The 15,513-nt window shown below is 36.2% G+C and overlaps 1 protein-coding gene across 1 annotated transcript in view; it reads right to left on the bottom strand.

Annotated features, from left to right (window-relative positions):
- Positions 1-15,513, bottom strand: part of LOC150103302 (guanine nucleotide-binding protein G(s) subunit alpha-like) — a 253,593-nt gene that overhangs the window by 34,984 nt on the left and 203,096 nt on the right. Inside the window, exon 8 of the mRNA XM_090397340.1 lies at positions 1,925-2,104. Within this exon, the coding sequence (XP_090253466.1) occupies positions 1,925-2,104 (180 nt within the window). The remainder of the gene's footprint in view (positions 1-1,924; positions 2,105-15,513) is intronic.

Genomic DNA, 15,513 nt, shown 5'->3' with positions numbered 1-15,513 from the left:
TGAAGGAAATGTCTACAGCATGATACTACTGGACTTTGTAAAAGCATTTGACAGAATACCACATGGGGAAAGGACATGAAGCTGGTAACATGGATAAGGGACAACAGAGAGTAGTATATGGTGGAGTTTAATGTAGAAAGATGAGAGTGACTAGTGGAGTAACCTCAGTGTTCTGTACTAGGGCTGCTACTCTTTAATTTGTATATATTGATATAGGGAAAGATTTAAAGGGGGGGGGTATTCAATTATTTGCATGCTGCAAAACTCAGGAGGAAAAGAGTTGATAAAGGTGATGTAGATATCTTAAAGGGTGATTTAAATAAATTGGCATTGTGGACAAAGGATAATAATTGCCAATTGAATGTTGCAAAATGTAAGATTATGCACTTTGGTTACATACTGCATGTACAGAATTACAGGAAATTGATGAGGCTAGGGACTTGGAATAATGGTGGGCAGAGAGTTGTTCAGAGGGCATAATGCAAAAGATGGTAAAATATCTCAAAGGATTACTTGGATGCTATAAAATATGCTAACAAGGAAGTTATTATCCTTCTTTATATGGCTATGATTTGGCCATATCTTGACTACTGTATACATATTTGGTCACCTTGGCTTCATTTGGATCAGGAGGTGGCAGAGAAGATTCAGAGAGGAGTGACCAAGTTGGTGATTAGTAACAGGTCTGCAGAATTCTTCCTATGAGGACAGGTTGAAGATGTGTGAGTAGCAAAGTTTAGTTGATAAGTGGAAAAAATAGACATGATAGAAACTTATAGGTTATTGATGATTTTCTATAAGATTGACACAAAGGAAATATTTCAATGCATGACAGAGAGAGAATTCAAGATTATCCCTGGAAGTTCTGTAAGAGTGTAGTTAGTAAGGGTGCAAGTCCAAGATTTTTTGCTTGGAGAGGGTTGAGTGAGTGGAATGTATTTCCAGAATTAGTTGTGTGTACCCTGACAGTGAATGAATTTAAGAAGAGGTATGATTATTACTGTGTGTATAAAGTTGGTACACTCCCATGATGTATCTTCTGATTCCATGGAATACCCATATAATAATGATAATAATAATAATTTCATCCATTTTCATCCTCATTTATTCACCCGATAACAGGATACACTGGAAAGAGTAAGGAGTGGACACTGTCCTGGTTGGTTCTTTTATGTTAAGTTCAAAATTATTAATGAATTACCCACATTAGAATGAATTCACAGACTAACTGCATTGTTGTAGACATGGACATGTTTAATCTACAACAATGCAGTTAGTCTGTGAATTCATTCTAATGTGGGTAATTCAAATAAAGTCTGGTTCCTGTCATAAATTTATTTTTAACAGATGTTTCAGTGACATGTATAAATTACTCAATGTACATACATTATAATAATATTTTAATACATTCTGTACATTGTAAGTTCGTTATAAATTACAGATGCCAAGAAATTATATTCTTGGTTTCACCCTTTATCCAAGTGTAAGCAAACAAAGTTTGCACATGAAGTAACTTCATGATAGGACAACTCGTATATACAGGCTAATGACTTAACATCGATTGCCTTAGTATCCCATAATGCAATGCACATATCCTTATAGACATGTATAATGCTATGCATTATGGGAAGGGCCACTACCCAGACTAGTTTTGCCTTTATTGAGGTAGCATCAGTAGGAGCTAGACACAGAAGCGATACCAAGGTTGAAGCAATGCAGAAGTCATGTTACTTCACATGCATATTTTTATTTGCTTACATTTGGATAAAGGATTAAACCAAGAATATAATTTCTTGGCATCTTTAATTTATAGTATAACCAAGTGGAAAAACTTTCAATCAACCTTTATTACCGGTATATATGAAATGTACATTTTTAATAAAAAATTTATAGCATCTAAACAAAATGTAAAATTGAAACTTGCCTGTTATTCCAAATGCTCTTAAACAAATCAAGAGACTCTCGTAACCTATTTTGGTTAGGATCTTCTCTCAGCACCATGTTATAACTGCTACATGCTGTTACAAAAATGATTGCTGTGACATCATTAAAACACTGGATCCATTTTCTCCTTTCATCCCTTTGCCCACCAACATCAAACATGCTGCAATGAAGAAATATCATAAGCACTGTTGTTCACAAGGTTTTAATTAAAATAAAAAACTGGGAATGATCTGTAAAAGAAATATCAGACGAAATTCCAAAATAATGGATAACACTGTGTTAGAATCATTAACTAAAATATTTCGAAGTAGACAAAATCTTACTTTTATTTACTTAATGTTGTAAATAGAAATTTCACTCCTGAAAGACCAGCAGTCATGGTTTGGTTGAGTGGATGGCATTCATGCTCTCTAATGGTAGGTTGTGACCCCACTCAGCCAAACAATGTGTTCAATTTTAAACCTGCTGGTCTTTCAAGAGTGAAACATGCTTTTGCTATATCAACAACATTATCAAAAACATAGCAGTTGAAACTTCATAATAAGTTGTCCCAGAGTATAATCAGCATTTATTTTAAAGTCAAATTCCAGTTGCAAAAGGTTGTTGAAACTTACAGTTCATTAGTACCATGAGTAGGCCAAAAATAAGATAAGTTGGGGACTATGCTTTTGAGACGAAAACCCTTTTTTTTTTTTTTTTTTTTTACTCAAGACTTCCAACAAACAAAGTGCTGCTGCTATACCAAACAGTAAAACTCATCTACCACTTAGATGATTTTACTATTGGTTATACAGTGATCTGCATTATATCTGTGGCAAAGCAGGAGTTTTATCCACAAGCTGTTCTATGTAAATATGCACCTTCATTGAAGCACATACATGTGCAAAATGATATATGCATGTAAACACAAGAAATGATGTGCTTCATTGTTGATCTATGCTGTAACATACTCTAGTTCTAAGTATCTTAAGTCCTTTATGCAGGCCAATCACAGTTGATTTATGAAAAGATCTTGATTTTTATTACACTGTGTTGGAAGACACCAAGTCATTTCAGAGTCTTCTTTAAACTTGTGAATATATCTATTAAATTCATTCATTGATGGTGCTCTGCTGAATTGGCCACTATTATTCTCCATTTTCCTCCAAAATCATTAGAACAAGAGCTACTGTTAACCAACACCCTTTTACAGTCCATCTTGAAACTCAATGAATCAACTTTGCCACCTCCTCTTTCATTCCATTTACTTCTGTTTTTTGGAACAGCCTCCCCTACTCTGCCTATTCCCAAAGAATACAACCTTCAGTTATTCAAAAAAATACAAACAGATTCCTCTTTTCTTCTTATCCTCTTGCCCACAAACAGCACTGATTTGCTATAGGTCTTGTGACTTTTCATGTATAGGTCAGATATTAAAAAAAAAAAAAAAATCTTCTTAGTTTCCAAATTGCCTGATGTTTTTCGTTTTGTAGCATGAAACCCAAGCCTGATTTATAAGCTGTCTTCTTTCTCTACATCTGATATGTTAATGCGAATTTCTCCAGAAATCTCATTTATCTGACATAACAGATACCACATGCACAGGATATTTTATACACACCTGACTTTTCAAGGAGGTGAAGGAAGTTATTTGGACAACCTGAGTATCATGGAGATTTTGTTATAGGTGTGGAGGTACCTTTGAGGTTTGATAATATAGCTTGTATAGTGAAATGTACTGGTTCAGTACACTAGCTATTTTATCAGTAATTTTTTTATATACCTAAAATCTTAGATTCTAAAAAATCTAAAATCTTAGATTTTTTATATACCTAAAATCTTAGATCCTAAAATCTTAGATATAAAAAATCTTAGATTCTAAAAAATCTAAAAAATCTCAGATAAAAAATCCAAGTTATCGACAGATATACCATATCTGTCGATAACTTTGTAAAAAATGGCTCTAATCTAAAAACTAGTAATAGAATTTTACACAAACCATCAAATGCCTTTTGCTAACATGCAAAACAAAATATAAAGATGCAATTATTTTACCATATATCAAAAACATCACTGATAAAACAGCTAGCGTATTTAATCAGTATGACCTCATAGTTGTCTTCACATTTATGAAAAAAATGTATAAGATACTTACGTCACTCAAACAACCTCATTCACCTCTTAAAAGGTTATACATGTATTAAATATTCAACACTTGGGGGAAACATGTTTCATCATGCCTTCCTCAAAAGCTAAGGAGAAACTACATTTTTACCTATATATGAAAAAGTTTTCATGTTTACAGGCAAATGTGGGCTTAAATTTATTGCCAGCATTCCAATAAATTATATTGTACAAATTACACTGCAATACGTTTTCTGAAAAAGTTACAAATTAACTAAGGAGTAGTTAAGGAATTAATGTACAGTGCTTACAGAAAATTATGTAGAGAAACATTTCAGGATGCAATATGTCCACCTCCAACTGCAATGCAGCTCTCACAACATTATACCATGCTTAGCACCAAATGATTCAGGAGTTCTTGAGGCAAACTGGCTCACACCTCCTTCAGAGCAAGGATAAGGCCTTGTTTGGTTTTTGGAGGGAATTTTGAGTAGTTCTGCATCTCCCTATTGCATCCCAAACACGTTCTATGGGGTTGAGATCAGAAGAGCATGCTAGCCTCAATTTGATTACTATTTTCGGTCTCCAGAAGTATCTCCACTGCTCATATATGATGTGGTGTGGCATTGTCATCCATAAAACTGCAATTCTTCACTTATAACACCATGGAACAATCAAACATGATATTGAAGAACTTCATTGCAATATTGTTCACCAGTAATAGTTCTTTTTCCATCACTTGTAGCTCAGTGAGTCCATTAAGTTAATGCCTACCCACATCATGACCTCAGCACCACCATATCTATCCCTTTCGAGAATATTCTTGCGATGGTAAGCAGTGCCACTTTCACACCAGATCAAGTGTAGTATAGAATTGGAGGAAAGGCTAAAAACGACTCTCATCTGTAAAAGGTACATTAGTCCATTGGTATCTTGTGCAATTTTTATGGATACAACACCACTGAAAATGTGTTCTACGATGAGCTATGAATAAAGGGACACAGACTGCAGGCTTTGGCATACAGGCCTACTTGTTACAGATGTCTTGCCACAGTTTGATGAGATATCTATGTACCTGTGCTTGAATGGAGCAAGCTTGCTAGCTGACCTGCCATGCTGCATCAATTATATTTTGCTGTTATAACCAAAAATCTGTCTTCATTCTCTATGGTAGAGTGAGGATGACCTCTTAGCAAAAGTCTGGAACACATTCCATTGGTTTGAAATGCTGCCCAGAGCCTGAATACAACACCATGTGAAATTCCAAACTCTCTGAAAATATCAGTAATTCACTGGCCTTTCAACTTTTCTGATAATTCTTCCCCACATGAAATCATCTAGATGATGTCTTGATTACAAGACATTCACGTTTGCAACTTTATTCCTTCACGAAAAGAGCTTCTTCAAACATAAAATCACTTAGTGCAGCCTTTTGCCTTTTCTCCTGTTGAGTGCTACCACGTGACGCTTTTGTGTGTACTTCAAAAATCTGAATGTGTATCCACTTTCTACTCAAAATTCTCAGTTATACAGATTACCACAGGCTGATTCATCTGAATTTGCAGTTGTAATCTTGAGAAATATGGTTTTGGACACCAGTGTATAAAAGGATACTATGAAATTAGGTAGTAGCATGGAAAATATCAATGCATTCTTTGAGGAGTATCTACAGAACAAGTAAAAGCTATTTAGGTACCTCTGCTATGTTGAACAAATGCGATGCTTTGAAAAATTCACATGAAAGAACATATCAAAGAAAGAGAGAAAAAGAGCTCATAAATCATGAGCTTTTTTTTCATGCATGGATTTTCATACTGTCAATGAAAAACATCAGATGATTTCGGAGCCAACAAGAATACCATGTACTGCATTTAACAGCTATATTTGCAAATTTAAATAAGCCTCGTGACATGATGTTCAACGCAATGTAATAAAAATCAAGTCCTTATCCTAAACCAACTATGGTAAGCCTATATAAAGGACATAAGATACTTGGAACTAGGTTATGATAAACATTACACAGCACAGCACACATCAGCAATAAAACCCATGCATGACATCTCAACATAATATGCACTATCAGTCAGTTTATGTATTAAAAATAATTCTGCTACTATATGTTTTCAATTTACAAATACATTTATTTTATTCCTGATTTAAAAATTAATTCCTGGTGAAATATACCATAGTAGTGCATAAGAAACTAATAGAATAAAAAAGTTTTCACCTTGTAGTTTATTGTGGCTACTATACTAGAATTATTGCAAAGATGTTACTTAAGAATAAAGAACTAATAAGCTTCATTTCGGCAATGAAAACATATATGATGTGGTGTTAAATTAAGGGGATATTAAATCCCACATAGTTTTAAAACCGAATAAGAAACTCAAAGATTGGAATCAGAGAGTTTCTGGCCGAATATAGTAAACTATAAAGTATTGGCGACACTAGCGTTAGCCAATGCAAGTGATCCTAGTACGTAGTACAATACCGGACGACTCGTTGCAAAGGTGGGGGAAGTTCAGATCGCTATTCTTAGGTATTTTCCATAATGTAAAAACACATTTCCTAGGAAATGTATGCTGTTATTACATTATGGAGGGAGGTCACTACCCAGACCGGTTTCAGCCTTTTTTGAGGCTTCATCAGTGAGTAGCTAGACCTAATACCAAAGTGTATAGCGAAAAGAACTTATATACTCTGCGAACGAGTTTTCCAAACAGGTGCAACCATTAAGTTACTTAAGAATAAAGAGCTAATAAGCTTCATTTAGGCAATGAAAACATTACTTAAATTAAGGGGATATTAAATCTCACATAGTTTTAAAACCGAATAAGAAACTCAAAGATTGGAATCAGAGAGTTTCTTGCCGAATATAGTAAACTATAAAGTATCGGCGACACTAGCGTTAGCCAATGCAAGTGATCCTAGTACGTAGTACAATACCGGATGACTCGTTGCAAAGGTGGGGGAAGTTCAGATCTCTATTCTTAGGTATTTTCCATAATGTAAAAACACATTTCCTAGGAAATGTATGCTGTTATTACATTATGGAGGGAGGTCACTACCCAGACCGGTTTCAGCCTTTTTTGAGGCTTGACTCACTGATGAAGCCTCAAAAAAGGCTGAAACTGGTCTGGGTAGTGACCTCCCTCTATAATGTAATAATAGCATACATTTCCTAGGAAATGTGTTTTTACATTATGGAAAATACCTAAGAATAGCGATCTGAACTTCCCCCACCTTTGCAACGAGTCGTCCGGTATTGTACTACGTACTAGGATCACTTGCATTGGCTAACGCTAGTGTCGCCGATACTTTATAGTTTACTATATTCGGCCAGAAACTCTCTGATTCCAATCTTTGAGTTTCTTATTCGGTTTTAAAACTATGTGGGATTTAATATCCCCTTAATTTAAGTAATTGCAAAGATGTGTTACTTATCAGATGTCTAATTTGATCAGCACTTACATTTCACTCATCTAAAACACACCTAGCTGCATGAACTTTTCTTCTGAGTCTTTTTCATGTAATTCTGCTTTAGACACTTGTTTTGCTAGTCTTTCATCCATTCTATTTAAATGGATATACTGTCCTAAACTCTGCTTATAAATAATTGATTAATATTATTAATAATATCAGGCTCTTTTCTTATATCTTCATTTTCTAATAAAGTTCTGCTAATACAACTCTTTTTCCTCAAATTCATATCTGTGGTTTCCAATCTTTAATAAACTGTTTTATTGCTTATCCAACTCTCAAAAGTTAAGAGTGGCCTATAGCATCACTGCTTGTGTATACTGCTGGCTTACTGTTTTACTACTTACTACTTGGTCTATAGATACCACAGATATTTGTTCTATATCTGTGGTAAATGTTGTTGGGGGATTTGAATTTGCAGGATTTTGTGCAATGCAGTGTGTGTATTCCTCAAGAAAATTAAAGGATATGTGGAAGGAAATTCAAAATGGAGAAAGAGTATGTATTAAATATTTCAAAAGTGAGTGCGTATTAGGTGACCAGAATCACTGCTTGTGTATACTGCTGGCTTACTGTTTTACTACTTACTACTTGGTCTATAGATACCACAAATATTTGTTCTATAGGTCCCAATGCATGGTAGAACAATGGCAGCAAAGACCATGTTGTTGGGGGATTTGAATTTGCAGGATTTTGTGCAATGTAGTGTGTGTGTATTCCTCAAGAAAATTAAAGGATATGTGGAAGGAAATTCACAATGAAGAAAGAGTATGTATTAAATATTTCAAAAGTGAGTGTATATTAGGTGACCAGAATGTAGCAAATGTTAGTAGAGTGGGCAAAATTGATGGTAGTAGTAGTATAGAAAATATTGAAATTAATGAAGAACGTACAGCAGCAAAAATAGAGGAGAACGAAAAGGAGATAAATAAAGAAATAGCATGCTTGAATGTTATCCTTCATAGGACAAAGCATGGACTTGAAAAATTGCAGAAGCAGCAAGACATTAGCAGGGCTGAGGAGAGAAAGAAGCAGGCAATCAGAAGTAGTAATAAAGACTGAGCGAACAAAAAAGAAAAACAAGTTAAAGAGAAAATTATTTATGGAGACTCAATGATCAGGGGAGTGCTTAATGAAAGTGTAACAAAATCGTGTTATCTAGTGTAAAATTTCATGCTATTAGTCACACCATCTGAATGCAAAAAAGGTAAGGTGAAGGAACTGATTGTCTTGGTTGGCACAAAGGACAAGAAGGTGAAGATCGTAGATCTCCTGCCATGTTATGACAGAAGCAAACTGAGGAGGGAGACTGATTGCTAATTAGTCAACACGTAGATTGTGCAGAAGGAATGATGTAGGATTTGTGGATCTGTGGTCTGTGTTTGATGGAAAGAAGGATTTGAATGTTGCTGGAATGCATCTAAATGGTTCTGGTGTTAAATGTCTGAGAGAACTTTGTTTATCAAGCATGCTGAAGTGCAAATTCAGGAAAACTTAAACAGTAGAAGTAGTTGAGTTTGTGTGAGGGCATCCACGAGACGAGGGAGTGTGAGAATGACCAAGTGCAGAATCTAGTCTCTCAAGAAAAAATAATGAATAGGGTCTTCAATTCACAAAGTAAAGATGGGTGGGTTCTAAAGGGATGCTGCAGTTCATGTATACTAATGCCAGAAGTATCAGGAACATGAAGGAGTTTTTAGCATTGGTAAGTACAACCTCAACAAAAGTTATAGGCATTAGTGAGCCTTGGCTAACAGCAGATGATGTAGTTACAGGGATAGAAGGGTTTAGTATTTTCAGGGAAGATAGAAAAGATTGAATGGGAGGGGGTTGCTGCTGATTACAGCAGATGAGTTGCAGCAAAAAAGAATAGGAGATAGACAAGGAGGGTGGCTGATCATTTGAAACAGGCTAGTGTGAGATGAAGGCCAGTAAAACAAAATATATAGCTGGTACTGCTATAGGACAGGGGATTCCAGAGATGATCTGGAAGACCATGTACCTGCAAATTAATACAATAAGTGCAGGTCAAGTGACAATTATGGAAGACTTCAACTATAGAGATATATACTGGAATAAAGATCACGTGGCAGGAAGGAAATGAAATTTATACACCTACTGAGAGATAATTACTCGAGGCAGCATGTGATGAGGGGACTTGAGTTGCAACAGTATTGGACCTGGTCATATGATCAGAAGATCTATCCATAACCATGGTGACCACATTGCCTAAGATTGGCAAAAGTGACTATGCAATCTTGACTTGGGAAATTGTAAAACATGAGGAATATTCTGTCAAGAAGGAGCAGTCTTTTTTTTCAACAGGAATGCATTCCAGTAAACTTTTAGGACTTTAATGGTCTCTAAACACACATTTTATAAGTATTTCAAAACTAGGACTGCCTCCATTTTAAATTCTCAGTTATGGTCGATGACAACATAAATCAAGAGTCATCTTTGGTTCATCCAATCTAGTGCTGCCACCTTGTGTTGCTGACACTGAACCTCAAAGATCGAAGTTTTCGATTAGAATCAATAGTCGGCCGGAAGTTACGGTAGTTACCGGAAGCAGAACTTCTACGTGAACAAGCATACAAGTAGACTCTCACTTTTACAATGTGGGTGAGTGGGGTTAACGTGTTTCATGGAAGTTTCACCAGTTTTACGCGATGAAAGTAAAATAATACAATTTTTCTCTTCCGCTCCTCCAACTAAAAAGTTAAAGCTTGAGAACAGTAAGTGTAGTAATAGTGATGGGACAAAAACAGACCCGATGGACAGTGATACAAAACTGGATGGATAAAACATGTGGCTGCTACGGTTGCTACAATGAGACAACTATGACAAGTAAAGATGCACAAGAAGATCTACCCGACTGTTGGACTCTAGACCAAAAAGCTGATTTTTGCAAACAAAAATGAATGGTTGTTGGTGGAGAATAAAAACATTGGCTGTAAAATATGTAAGGAAGTCGCAAGTTTGGGAGTAGAAAGGAATAAGTAAGGTGTGAATATTCCAAAGCCATGGGCAAATATTCAAATTTCTCATTATGGTAGGAATAAAAAGGAGCAAATGACTTCACTACGTAAAAAATTCATGATCATAAGAACAGTTCAGCTCGCATTGCTGCTGTTAAAATTATAGAATCTGCAAAAGAACGAAAACTGGAGATAGCTTATTCAAAAGCATTTGAACATGAGAAAGAAGGCACTTGCAGAATCTTCAGAACAGCATATAAAGTTGCAAAGAAAACCCAGGCTTTCAATGACTGAATCAGAAATTGACCTCCAAGAATTGAATGGCAGTGACATGGGTTGAATTCTACATTCTACAAATGCTTGTACTTGGTTGTTGAGGAACACACTGACATCCAGAGATAAAGAGGTTATTATTCCCCTTTATAAAGCATTGATACTTCCACATTTGGATTACTGTGCTCAGGTCTGGTCACCTGGATTCCTTGGAGATGAGGAGGCTGTGGAGAGAGTTCAGAGAAGTGTGACTAAGTTGGTGAGTGATGTAAAAAATGTTCCCTACATTGATAGATTGAGAGCTTGTGGATTGCAGAGGTTAGTTGATAGGTGGAGAAGAGGGGATATGATAGAAACATTTAAATTACTGAAAGATTTTTATAGGATTGATGCAGGGGAAATGTTTCAGCTGTGTGATAGTGATGGAAGAACAAGAGGTCATCCCTGGAAATTAAAGCAGAGTGTGGTTAACAAGGGTGTGAGAACAAGGTTTTTTGCCTGGAGGGTGGTGAATGAGTGGAATTCATTGCCTGACTTAGTTGTGAGGTCTTCGTCTGTAAATGAATTCAAGAAGAGATATGACAGATATTGTTTTGCTAGTTTGGGTCTCCTGCGATGAGTCCACTGACTCCATGGAGATACCCGTAACAATAATAATATAACAAATCATATTGGAACTGAAATGAAAAAAATCCTTTTTAAAAAAATAATAGTCAAACTGTGAGATTTCCCTTTTGATTGACGAAAGCATCACTATTAGCCAGTTGTCATCATTAATAATATATGTACGCACAATGCTACCTGATATGGAGCAACACACAAATATTTTTATTGACATTGTAGAGTTAGAAAATGTATCTGCATAAGGTATTTTCCATAGCTTGATGAATACCCTTAATGAATCGGGTTTCATGATGATTATTTCAAGAAAAATCGTTGCCATTGCCTGTGATGGAGCAATCTGTGATGTTGGGTATGAAAAAAAAGGAGTTTTAAGTAAATGTTGGGTGGTTTCTAGTTTTAGAAGTCTTTCCACACCGTGGAAAGATTATGAAGCACTTGTGGCTCATTTTACAGCAGTAAAACAAGATGAAAACATAGACAAGTCTGAAAGAGTAATGTATGAAGGCCTTTTGAAGAAATTAACAATTGTTGATTTTGTTTTGGATCTTGGATTGATGCTCTCCAAGAATTGTCAGAGCTTAGTGTTGAACTGAAAGCAAGGGATATTACACTCTACAAAGCTCATAGCAGTATATATCAAGGCAGATTCGGCTGTTTGAAGACAGGAAAGTCGATGGCAGGCCTTTTTATCATGAAAAGAAGAGATGCAGAAGAGATGCAAATTCCAGAATGGATAAAAGTGTTGTATCCAGAATGTTGGCCAGACGGTGCTGAAAGGAATGTTACTTTCAGTGAGACTGAAGTGGAGAGTTTGTGTAAGAGGCTAAGAATTCCAGAACGACAAGTTGTTAGAGATTTTCATGAATTCCTGACAGAGAAGAAAATGTCTGTTGCACTATTGCAGTTAATAAACACTATCAACAGCATCCCAATTTCTACTGCTGAATGTGAGCGTGGCTTTTCCCAGATGAACCTGATTATCACACCAACAAGAGCTTCTCTACAAATTAAGACCGTGAGTACACTGATGTTCATCAAGCTGATCGGGCCTCTTCTGCGTATTTTTCAACCCTTACCATACGTCAATTCCTGATTCCTGAAAGGCAGGCATCTAGCAACAGATACGAAGAGTAAGGAACGAACTCGTGAAGATGGCAACACCAGTGTGATGAGCCCAATTTGGCAGCTATTGTGAAAATTAAGGTATTTTTTAAACTTTTTTTCACCTTTGCTTTAATGTTTTATTTCCATTTGATATATATGATATCCATTTGTCAAAACTAAAAGAATGAGAGCTTCAAAGGCCTGGTATGTTTTGATTTTCTTGTGTTATAAGATGAGATGGTAGAGTTCCGGGAAACTTATATTTAGAAAAAAAAGCCCCAAGAAGGAGTATATGTAGAACTACAAGGCAGGTGATTATGACAAGCTTAGGAGGAAGCTTAAATTTGTGCCATGGCATAAAACACTGCAAGGGAAGGATATTAGTAGTGCATGGAAAATAGTTAAGGGTCATCTAGAGAAGAAATATTAAACTGTATAACTAATGTAAAGAGTGTTAAACAGGTAGGAGTTAGATGGATAAGTAATATCATTAAGCATCAGCTGCAGAAGAAGTAAATGCTGTGGATGGTATATAAAGAGAAAGGTGACCAGCAAGCTCATGAACAGTACAAGGCTCAGGCAAGAAAGGTGACCAGTATAGCAAGGAAAGCAAAATCAGATTATGAGAAGAATATAGAAAGCAGGCCAAAGGAAATCCCAAAGAGTTCTTTCATTATGTGGCAAGTAAGAGGAAGAATGACTATGGAAGATCAACCTTGATAATGGTCACGAGGTGACAGGAGCAGATAAAATAGTTGAGTTACTGAGTAACCATTTTTCAAGGGTGTACGAGGTCTGGCTATTAAATAACGAGACTGGCTACAAAAATTTATTATTACACTTGTACAACTTAATTGTTATCCCTTTCAACATACTCCTCCCCACTATCTATACACCGTTGCAAGCAATGATGCAAGTCATCAGGTGTTATCTGTTCAATAGCGCTGCCGTTTTCTCCTTTACCTCATCCACTGACTGAAGGGTGCTCTTCAATGCGGATTTCAACTTAGGATTACAAAAAAGTAAAAGTCACATGGAGCTAAGTCTGGCAAGTAAGGTGGATGGTCCAACATTGGGATCCTCTTATCAGCCAGATACTGCTTTACAGACAGCGCACTGTGAGCTGGAGCATTGTCCTGATGAAGGATCCAAGCGTTGTTCTTCCACAGATCGAGTCTCTTCTTCATCACTCGTCCTCTCAGCTTGGCCAGAACCTCAAGATAATAATGTTGGTTAACTGTTTGACCCTCTAGTACCCATTCAACCATTACCATGCCATTGATATGAAAAAAACGATCAGCATTGCCTTCAGTTTTGGCTTGCTCATTCTTGCTTTTTTCATTCTCAGTGACATGGGAGTTTTCCAGTGCATCGATTGTCTCTTTGTTTCTAGATCATACTGGAAAATCCACATGTCATCACATGTGATGATCTTCTCCTGAAAGTCTGGCTTCACTGTCAGCCATTCCAGGATGTCAGTGCAATCGTTAGACATTATTCCGGCAAAGTGACTTCACATGTGTTTCTTTTATAACTGCCTACAGACTAACTACGAGCAACAGTGAACAATGCTTATCTTGACTACTTCTAAAACCGTCAGGGTCATTCACAGTGCACTTTGTCTCGTTATTTAATAGCCACAACTCGTATCATCCAAGTTAGGTTACTGCTTTAATATGTGACAGACACTAATCTGGGAACATGGGCAGATGAATTGGAGCTTCTTCAGATATTGCAGAATCTCAATGTAAATATAGCTGTGGTATTAGATGGGATATCAGCTCATGTTTTGAGGGAATGTGCAAGGGAACTGGCAATGACTCTGACTAAGCTCTTTAATTTAAGTCTCAGCTCTAGTAGAGTTCTAATGGAGTGGAAAGAGGCAAAATAATTCCCTTGCATAAGAGAGGTTCTAAGACTGCAGTAGCAAATTATATACCAATCAGTATCTCAGGCATGGTGGGAAAAGTACTGAAAAATTGGTCTGTCTGAGTTAGTCTGCTGGTGACTAGTGGTCTGCTGCAAGATTCAGTGCTAGAACTTCTACTGTTTAATTTATACATAAGTGATATAGGAAATAATCTGAATGGAAATATTCAGTTGTTTGCAATGCAAAATTTAAATAGTATGTGACATACTATTTAAATCACCCTTGCAGTATGATTTAAATAGTATGTCAGTGTGGGCAAAAGTTAATGGGTGCTGATTTAATGTCAAGAAATGCAAAGTTATACATTTTTAGATAAACAGATTACACACTGTATACCACATTGATGGAACTACTCCAGGAAATAGATGAACTACTACAGGAAATAGACAAAGTGTTGAAGTTTAGAAGGCATATTGCTAAGGTAGCTCATAAAATTACTTTGCTATTGAAGAACACGCTAACAAGTAGAGATAAGGAAGTTGTTATTCCTCTTTATAAGGCCTTGATACATCCACATCTGGATTACTGAGATCAGGTCTGGTCTCCCGGGTTTCTCAGGGATGAGTAAATGGTGGAGAGGATTCAGAGGCAAGCATCAAAGATGGTGAGTGGCTTGTGAAACATTCTCTATGAAGGTAGATTGAGGGTAGTGGACAACAGAAGTTGGTTGATAGGCAAAAAAGGAGGGGATATGATAAAAACATTTAAGTTTCTTAAAGGGTTTTATAGGATTTATGCAGGAGAAATGTTTCAGCACTTAGCTAGAAGGATCTGAACAAGAGGGCATCCCTGGAAGTTGTGGTTAACAGGGGAGTGAGAGCTAGATTTTTCACTTGGAGAGATATAAATGAATGGAATGGGTTGCCAGAGTCAGTTGTTAGCACTTTTTTTGTTAATGGGTTTAAGGAGTGATATGATAGATTATGTGGATAAATTGAGTCTCCTGCAATGATGATAATAATAATAATACTCCACATAGACTGAGTTATTGTTTTCCATGCTGCATTTCAAAGTGTTTATCTCTTTTATTTAGTGTTCAAAACTTATTTTAACAGTATTACAGCACCACAGTACTAA

Source organism: Typopeltis vanoorti, chromosome 9, assembly GCF_054136105.1.
Source record: "Typopeltis vanoorti isolate ZY-2024b chromosome 9, IOZ_Tvanoo_1.0, whole genome shotgun sequence".
NCBI classification, from domain to species: domain Eukaryota; kingdom Metazoa; phylum Arthropoda; class Arachnida; order Uropygi; family Thelyphonidae; genus Typopeltis; species Typopeltis vanoorti.
This window is presented reverse-complemented; position numbering and strand designations above follow the sequence as displayed.